Here is a 9562-nt window from a genome sequence, read left to right as displayed (position 1 = left end):
AAAATTACAGCCCAAAATCTTAAAACTTACCATTGCCTGAAAAAACAATGGGATTTTTTCACAACAAAAGAACAAAACAAAACCTCAAATGTAGATTCAGCAACAGGTCCTTTTATTTAGATTCTATTTACACATATTTTCAAGAACATGAAACATTGAATTTCAAGAAAAAAATCATCCATTTCCAAAGCAAATAACTTAATCATTTTAATATTATTAATTTAAAGCTGCAATTTTCTTTTGTACATTTCCTTACGGGAAATTTCCTATAGGAAGAGGTTGAGATTGTAGTAACATGAAATGGTCTGTAGGAAGCGTGACCTTAAAAAAAATTAAAAAAATTAAGCTGTTTGCTGTCTGTGTAGTCTGAGAATGAGCTGTTTGATTTGCCCCCTCTTCCTCTTCACTGTCCTCCGTGAAAACCAGCTATTCAGGTCCATGTTGTTATGGAAAGTTTGTGGTGGGTCCTAAAAAATGAGTAAGAACAGTATTTTTAAATAGAGAAAAAAAAAGAAAAAAAACATTTTCAGGCTAACATCTAGAAAGAAACATGCTCATCAGTGAAAATACCTTGAGGAAGCTCTCAACATACTGTAGGACGTAGATGCCGCAGTCTGTAAAGTTATCCTGCTGTGGGACGAGGGGACTCCATCCTTTCATCGCTTCCTTTCCAAAACTCTGCTGAGAGCCCATTTTGACCTTCCATTCCTCTTGTAAGTATCTTGGATATACAGTGGTTATAATATAATAAGTGGCTAGAATGGCAATAGTGTCTTGTATTCAATTATCATTAAAAAAAATGTGTGTGATGTATTAAACATTTTATTGTGCATTCTGCCATTTTAAATATGCTCCCATGGTGATAACATGGATTTTGGTCGGTTTAGGGGCAGATTTCCATTTTTATGTCAGCGACGAGTCCTTGGAATTGATTTAAACAAATGATTCTTTCTAGTAGGCCTATTCAAAATGCCTCCAATGAGATTTGAATGTGGTCCAGTGCAGGAAAGATTCGGCTTTCTAAGCTGCCAAACTCTCTCTTGAGGACGACAGCTTTTTGTCTCACAGGAAACGGTCGTTAATTAGAGACATTTGCTGCCTAATGCAGAATACAGAAGCACCAGAGAAAATGTGAGCTCGCTATTAGCGGACAGGTGCAAAAATAATCGACCACTTGAAACAGAATAAGATAATTACTCTTGGAGTATCTGCACCACTGATGATCTTCCACTGCAAGTGAGGGAGTCCATGATGAGAATGCATGGCCTACAAACACAAACAGACAGTCAGTCAGTCAGTCAGTCAGTGTACAATGAAGCATTTCATCGACTAAAAGAAGTCTTACTGCCATCTAGTGATAGGTAAAGAGAACGTTATTTTTTTTAAGGGTATCTGAGGGAGAGGAAATGTCATTGACTTACTGTTTAGAGACACTGTTAAGGACAGATCTGTACTTGACAGCCTGCAAATCAGAAATAGAAAAGGTTATCAGTGTTTACTGATTTGTTAGAGCAATAAAGAGATTCATTCACATTACCTGATCATCATCCTCAGCCTCAACATCTGAAAGGAAGCAGACACTCTGCTCCAAGTCGTCTATGGGGGGACAAATAGCCATAATGAGGCATAGTTATCACAGAAAATTATTTTCACTCATTCCTCAGAAGGTAATGGAAGTACACTGTTCAAAAGTTTGGGTCAGTAATATTTTTTTGTTTATTTATTTTCAAGACATTAATGCTTTTCTTCAGCAAGGATCAATTAAATTGATCAAAAGCGACAGTGAAGACATTTACCATGTTAGAAAATATTTCTATTTTAAATAAATGCTGTTCTTTTGAACTTTCTAATCAACAAAGAATCCTGAAAGAAATTGTATCAATGTTTCCACAAAAATATTAAGCAGCACAACTTATTCCAACATTGATAATAATAAGAAATGTTTTTCTTGAGCAGCAAATCGGCATATCAGTCTGATTTCTGAAGGATCATGTGACACTGAAGTAACGATGCGGAAAATTCAGCTTTGCCATAACAGGAAAATATTACTACATTCATATAGAAAGCAGTCATTTTAAACCATAATATTTCACAATATTACTGTTTTTGCAGTATTTTTTATAAAAAATAAAATGCAGCCATTGTGAGCATAACAGAATTAAACTTTTTTTTAAAATATTACCGACCCCAAATCTTTGGAATGGTAGTCTACGTGGTCCCAGGTTAACAGTAAAAAAAGCTTTACTACATTTATGCATTTCAGTTTTTAAACCCTTCCTTAAAAGGACCTTTTTTTATTTTTTACTTTTTTTATTACTCTTTGGTAATAATTATGCCTCTCATGCTCTCAATACATTTAACTTGTATTAAGTACTAGTAGCTATACTTTCAAAACAGCATTTAGCGTTTATTTTAGCCTTGACCCGTAGACTTTCATCATTCCTGTGTTTTTACATACAAAGTAAAAAAATAAAAAAAATAAAAAAATAAAAACAACACACCAAAATGACACACAGCTTTACTTGTATTGAAACGGTGTTGTAAGTTTTTACAAAATCAGTGACCAAAAAAATTTGTTACTCAGCACTGTATCATGGAACAGTTCGAATTTCCATATTCTTTCACTCAAAAGACCAACAGCAAAATAACAGATTTTGTCCTTTACCTACACTACCATTTTGAACTGGCACCACATCGGTTTTCTAAATTACCTATGGATTGACTCCAACTGGAGAGCTGCTTTGAGGATTTTGGAGAGTAGAAGAGGGACATGGGATTGGGGGGAGATTGATCGAAAAGATACTCCACAGAATGCCTTTGCCCATTGAGGCGAAGATCACTGGTCTGTGAAATCTTGCCAGGAAAACAGATGACAGCCAGGTACCAGTGAGCCCTTAGGAGACATTGCAAAGGAAGAGATGCTCTTTTATTTTACCTAACTTACACAACCTAAACATCTGCAAGGACATTTTAAAAAGATCACCAGGGATGCAGGATGTGCAGTTTTGTGAAGAGACTTACATTTGATTAATCGGGACAAATATAAAGTCCTTCTCAAAAAGGTTGACATTCCTGGTCCACGTTTTCACCCGATTGTGCCGGCATTCCTGAATGCTGTGGTACGGTGCAGTGTTTACACCAATTATGATTAAGTATTTTTACAAGACCGTATTCTATACATACGATAAACCTGTAGCTCCTGGAAGCCTTTTGGGATCCTCCTGAGTGAGATGATTGAAGAAGAACGAACTGAACACATGGCACTTGGTGGCACCCTCCTTTTCCTGCTGCTCACAGACCAAATACCTGGCCAAAAACAAGATGTCATTACAGTGCCAATGGACTACAGTAGATTTTACTTCGTACTTTTACCACTTCAACCTTAGATAGAAGTCCAAGATAACATCGTTTAGGAATTCGCCTTCCTCAAGACAGTTGAGGTCCTCTTCTGTGATAGTTAGACCTCCTTTAGCTGGAGGAGGTGGGTACACAACCAGTCTGCAAAAAGATGGTGAAAACAGTTATTCTAGATAAGAACAAATCACAATAAATGATCATCTCAGCTTTGGCCAGTCAACTGACTTTTTGATTTCCTTTTTGGGCGATGAGGGGAGCTCTATCAAATCGTCTTCATCACTGTCTGAGACACTGAGGGTTGCAATTTCACATCGAGAGGCATCAGGAGAGGGCAAAAATGGCACCAAGGCCTGCTGAACGTTGAAAGAAAGAGCTAAACAACTGAAAAAGATGTTAAAGGAAGATTTATATTGCTCTATTGTGTGATTGGTGCTCAAAGATTTATATTTTATTGAATCTGTGTTTATTTGACAGGAACAGGAAAGGGCTAAGTAAAAAGAAAGTAGAGGTAAAAGGAAATGGAAAGAGGAAAAATTGAAAGGGAAATTGAATTGAAAGGGGAATTAAAAAGGACAATGAAGGAAAGGAGCAAAAGTACAGAGAAAAGAAATAAAAGAAAATGAATAAGAAAGAAAGTGAAGAAATGAAAAGGAAATGGAAGTAAAAGGACACAGAAATGGGAAAGGAAAGGAAAGGAACTGAAAAGAGGAAAGGAAAGTTCAAGGGGACATATCATGAAAATCAGACTTTTTCCATGTTTAAGTGCTATAATCGGGTCCCCAGTGCATCAACCAACCCAGAAACCGTTTGGTAAGCCTTGCTCTGCAAGCATGTCAAAAAATAAGCCGATCAGATTTCACTTCTCTTCAGAGTGCAACCTCTTCCTGAGTCTCTCCGTAAGGCTGCACTCCACCACACATAAAAACTGAGAGTTTTTGCTCACACCCAAAAAGGGGCAAATTTGACAAGCTATAATAAATTATCTGGGGGGTAATTTGAGTTGAAATTTTACAGACACATTCTGGGGACACCATAGATTTATATTACATCTTGTGAAAAGGGGCATAAAAATGTCACCTTTAAAAGGAAAAGGGACATGGAAGTAAAAGAACACATAAATGGGAAGAGAAAGGAAAGGGAACTGAAAAAAGAAAGGGAAATAGAAGTAAAAGGACAAGAAACAAGAAAGTAATAGGAAAAGTAAGTGGAAGTAAAGAAAAAAGGAAAGGAGAAGTAAAAGTACAATGAAAGTTAGGTAAAAAAATGAAAGGGAGAGACAATGGAAGTACAAGAACAAGGGAAGAAAAAAGACAGAAAAGGCAAGGAAAAGGGACTGAAAAAAGAAATGGAAGTAGAAGGACAAGAAAAGACAAAGTAACAGAAAAATAAAATAAAAGGAAAGGGAAATTATTAAATGAAATGAAAAAAGGGACAGATAATAAAGGGGAAAATAAAAAAGTATAAGGAAAGGCTAAATGGAAGTTGAGTGGAAATGGAAGTAATGGGGAAAGGAAAGGAAAAGGAAATGAAAAGAAAAGGAAATGAAAAGAAATTAAATGAGAAGTTTGAAAACCTGACTCATGACAGGAAGATCATCCTCTTCAAACTTAAGCAAGGCAATCTGAACACAGCAAGACAAAATAGATGTTATTGGACAGAACAGCAGAAAGAAATCAACAGCACTGAGTAAGATGACTGAAGAGCACTAGTATTTTTTAAGTCCAGATTTGTCTTAAAGATGCACAAAATCACTGAATTTTACACCTAAAGAAATGTAAAAAAGTTAAAACTAGTGCACCTTTAATCACCATAATAAATAGTTACATTTATTTGATCTATGAATGGCTAATGCCAGGATGTTAAACCGTAAGACTTTCTTTTAAAAAAAAGAAGGAAAAGGAATAGGAAAAGAAAAACAGGAAAAGGAAAAAGAAAAACAGGAAAAGGAAAACAAAAAAGAAATGAACATTTTGAGAAACCTGACTCATGACAGGAAGTTCATCCTCTTCAGGCTGAAGTATAGCGATCTGAACACAGCAAAATAAAATAAATGCTATTGTACAAGACAGTAGAAAGAAGGTAAAAGCACTATACACAGTAAGATGACTGAAGAGCACTAATCATTTTTAAGTCCAGATAGGTCTTATAGATGCAAAAAGCTTTTACACCTAAAGAAATAATAAAAAAAAATGTACTAGTGAACTTTTAATCGCCGTAATAATAGTTGTTTATTTGATCTGTGCATGGCTAATCAGAGGACATTAAAAACCATGACAAAAAAAGAAAAATAAGGAAAAAAAGAAAAGAAAAAATATAAGATTGGAATGTCATATAGACAAACATATTTTAACTGCATGTCTTGACCCACCTCCTGTTTTTGGGCACAGTTGTGTGACTTCAGTCGGTTACTGGCTTCTTCAAATGACAACTTAACTGGAAAACAGCTGATGTTATAACACTTGCCCATCTCTGTGAAAATTTCCTCAAGTGTGATTTGCTCTGGGAGTGTGAGCTCATTCTCAAACATAAGGACAACATATTTCTTCTTTTCATCTGAGGAGAGAATAGAAACCGTTTTACATCATTTAAATCTCAAAGCAGGAATATCAGTCACATTTCATCATGGATAGAACGCTGTATGTTCATATTTGGGACTCACTCCTGCCCTGGCAGTCACACCACACACTTGAATCATCTTCAAACATGTCAAGCTGGACCTGCAGGTGAAGGCATATCTCAGGTGATGTGTGTAGAAACAGGGCCGGCAGCTTCTGCACGGTGCACCATTCACAAGCGATCACATCTGATGCTTCTATTCGTCCTGTTTATGAAAGAGAAGACAAAATGTAATATTATTAACAGCTTGAATCATTGCATACTTTGAATGATTGCAGTTACTCAAATGAATTTATCACTTTAGTATATGTTGAAAAGTTAAAACCTATTCCAAATGTAAATTGAGGAATCAATCGTGAGCGTCTAAACGAAGCCTGCTGTTTGGGAATGTGCACATGCTTTACCTTCATTTGCAATCTCAATGTAATCCACTGTAAACTGTAAATGAAACACACACAGTGTATGTGATTATATCAGATGTTGAAGTCTGATCTATGAATTATGCATTCAGTAAACCTCTAATCAATATTACGGTGCATTTGGAGGTCAGAGCATCAGATCTTCCGAATGTCTTGGTCAGCGTTCCAACTTTAAAACATCTAATGTTGAGCGTAAGACTGTTCCTTCTCTGTGCAACAGGTTTCTTTGTAACTCTGACACGACGAACAATGTCTCCAAACTGTTAGAGAAAAAAATGGGTGCAATCAGTTTTAAACAGAAACCAATGTTAATTATTAAATCAAAATATTATGAGCACATATTTTTTATTTGTCATTCATTTTATACCTCATCTCTCATTCGATATTTTCGTTGGAGTTGTGTTTCTGGAGACGAGTCATCAATTAATTCCTTAAATGTGCTTTTCTTGTGATCCACCAAAGCAGCTGTTGGCAGATGCGCGAAAAAAAAAAAAAAAAAAAAGTTAAACCTTGTTAAGGCTGACATTGAAATAGAAAATGTAAAAAAAAAATGTTTTTGACAATTTAACAAAAAAAATATTTATGTGTTTTTCATTGAGTATCATTTGATACATCAGGCTTTTATGGTTCATACCATATAGTATAATATAGGATTATATGGAGCTCATACTCTAGGAGCAAAAAAACAACAACTAAATTTTAAAATATGCAATTTGGCGCAGTTGCGGATATTTACGGCTAATAAGAAAGGTGAAATTCTGATCGCTTGTAATGTAAATCAATGACATCTTTATAAAAGTATAGCACTATTTACATAAAAGCATTTAATTATCACATGTCACTCTATACTACTAATAATATGTCTTAGTAAGATGATATGTAAATGCTTAGTTTTATGATCAAAGCTCTGTAGTTGTTATTGTGGGGACAAAAACGTTCCTCAAAAACCTGATGCATCATATTTGAAACGCATATTATTATTTTTTTACGTAAAAAAAAAAAAGTATTTCTAAAGAAGTAAACCTAAAGTTGCTTCAGTCTAGCAAGTTCTCATTTTTAAATATTACTACCAATATAAAAGTTATACTTTATAAAAATCAGTAAAGATTTCACAGCAAAGTCATGTGTACCATGACTGGAAGGGGAGACGTTTTCAGAATTATACTACAAGACCTTTTACTTAAGTATGAACTATCAATCAAACGACAGAGTGCATGTAGTATGTTGGGAACAACAAGTTTTTATCATGGTGATCTTTTAGAGGCCTTAGAAATTTGCATATCAAATAAGATACAGTAGGTAACTGCAATCAAACAGAAAAGGGCTGGGCTGTTTTTATTGATTCTGTGATGATGCTTACATTTTTTAATAAGCTACCTGTGTCAATAGATGAAAAAAGATCTTCATATTCTGTATCCATCAAGCTGCCTGGCAGTGTATCCATGGTCTCCTCCTCTGCATTACTGGACAACGCATCTGTACAGATCCCAGTTATGATGCAATTTGAACTACAGTCCCACAACAGCGATAAGGAGGAAGTATTATAACCAATGACAGGCTTATTAGAATGGAAAAACCGTTCTTACCTACAGAATGACTGTTGGTAATCGGTTTCCTATTGGGACAGAGTCAATAGTCACATTAATTTTCTTTAGCAGATCAATACAGTTCATTCTCTTGACCATTTTTGTGATGCCACACCTTGTGTCGCTCCTCCAACTGGACTGCAGCGTGAAGCTGAAGCGTTTGAATGGTTGTTCAAAAAATTGTGTGTAAGGTTGAGCTTTGCTTTTAGTGTTGACCGTTGAGTGAGGCTGGTCACTAAAATACACATATATACATTTATTTGATAATTCATACGAACAAATTCATGTTTGTCGATTTAAGTCGTTCTTAAAATACTCACGTCAGTATTGTTCGCTTTGCGAACAGATTGAGGCCGATTGCGTTTCCCTTCAGCGGTTTGATTTTGTTTTTACGATCTTGGCCAAGTGGACGTACCTTGTCCAAACACGGGAACATGGAGATAACATAATGTACAGTAGTTAGAGTGAATGTGACGCTTACCTTAATAAAATAAAGTACGTTAACAAGAAAAAGATAAAACATTTCGTTTTTGGCTTCCCCGTGTAACGTTATCCTTCAATGATTCGCCAGAGAACACTACGTTAACTTACGTGCGTAACGTTACAGTAATTAACGAGTTTTATTAGTTTTACCACTCACCATTTTAGAGTATTTGTTCTTTTGGTTGGCCCTCCGACCAACAAATAAAATAAAATAAAACTCTCAAACTTTACGTAACGTAATCGCATCAGTTACTCTGATGGTTGACAGCTGTTTGTTAGCGGTTGGGATTTTGATTCAACCCAGAATCGAAACTTTTGAATCTGTTCAGTGGCTTTTACATCGCTAAGGTGGCGAAGTGTTGACTGAGTCATTGAATCATTTACTTGATTCTTTAAAAAGCACCGAATCTTTTACGACCACAGCACCCTTTATTTCCTTCAGGGCTACACGGGGAACTACATAAATAGTTTTCAACCATCAAATGTTTTCCCGCAACTGACAGTAAAGTAGATCTATGGATTTCCTTCATTTTGTCAACTGACTTTTATCAAGCTAAAAGACAACAAAATAGTACAAATAAATCAATTTAGCTAGTTAACTCAGCGGATTCTAGTTCTGTGCCGAACCGAGTCTCGTTCAGATTCAAAACAGCGACTGACTCGTTCAGTTGATTCAGAGCTCACAATGGATTTAAATAAATAAATAAATAAATAGAGGGGGTATATTAGGCAAAACAACAACACAAATAAATCAGTAAAATCAAAAGATAAATAAACACAAGAAACTTGAAATTAAATATTAAAAAAACATTTAAAAAAATAAGCTTTTTTGAACCCTCAGTCTACTGCATAGCGTTACCCCCTGGCAACGGAAAGTTTTCTTAAGCCCTAGGCCTAGGTTCAGTAAATTTTTCTTTAAATTATTGCAACCAATTAGAATGTTTGAAAAAGTATCAAAGAACAGTCCAATAAGGTTTGGGAGTCACTATCAAGCACCATTTGAAGGCGGGACGTCCTTTTCTGACACATGGTCACAGGAGCACATGGTGTGAGACGAAAGCAAGATTATTTGCTTTAGTAATCTTATTTAAAATGACATGA

The 9562-nt window shown here is 35.5% G+C and overlaps 1 protein-coding gene across 4 annotated transcripts; it reads right to left on the bottom strand.

Moving 5' to 3' along the window:
* Positions 1-234: 234 nt before the first annotated feature.
* senp6b (SUMO specific peptidase 6b) lies at positions 235-8739 on the bottom strand. Of its 4 annotated transcripts, none has more exons than XM_082142234.1 (22): positions 8619-8739; positions 8299-8393; positions 8094-8213; positions 7979-8007; positions 7770-7868; positions 6760-6857; positions 6506-6652; positions 6378-6411; positions 6017-6178; positions 5726-5910; positions 5337-5384; positions 4931-4978; positions 3583-3710; positions 3382-3498; positions 3184-3306; positions 3022-3114; positions 2712-2893; positions 1538-1596; positions 1422-1462; positions 1198-1266; positions 571-721; positions 235-467 (listed from the first exon to the last, which is right to left on the bottom strand). In XM_082142234.1, exons 1-22 carry the CDS (start codon positions 8619-8621, stop codon positions 342-344), a joined length of 2157 nt encoding a protein of 718 aa, XP_081998360.1. In that variant the 5' UTR covers positions 8622-8739; the 3' UTR covers positions 235-341. The 4 variants fall into 4 exon arrangements, with proteins under 4 accessions (XP_081998360.1, XP_081998361.1, XP_081998362.1 ...); XM_082142235.1 differs by having other exon boundaries at positions 3583-3707; XM_082142236.1 differs by lacking the exon at positions 5337-5384.
* Positions 8740-9562: the final 823 nt, after the last annotated feature.

This window comes from Leuciscus leuciscus (genome assembly GCF_965113295.1).
Source record: "Leuciscus leuciscus genome assembly, chromosome: 17".
In the NCBI taxonomy this organism is placed as follows: Eukaryota; Metazoa; Chordata; class Actinopteri; order Cypriniformes; family Leuciscidae; genus Leuciscus; species Leuciscus leuciscus.
The sequence above is the reverse complement of the archived record's forward strand: the minus strand, read 5'-3'. Positions and strand labels throughout refer to the sequence as shown.

Excerpts from the sequence above, each read along its gene's own strand:
- senp6b (XM_082142234.1), bottom strand. Across the intron at positions 6,858-7,769 it reads TTTTTCATCTATTGACACAG|CTGCTTTGGTGGATCACAAG; the intron begins GTAGCTTATTAA and ends ATCTGCCAACAG. Across the intron at positions 6,412-6,505 it reads CTCTGACCTCCAAATGCACC|TTTACAGTGGATTACATTGA; the intron begins GTAATATTGATT and ends TTTCATTTACAG.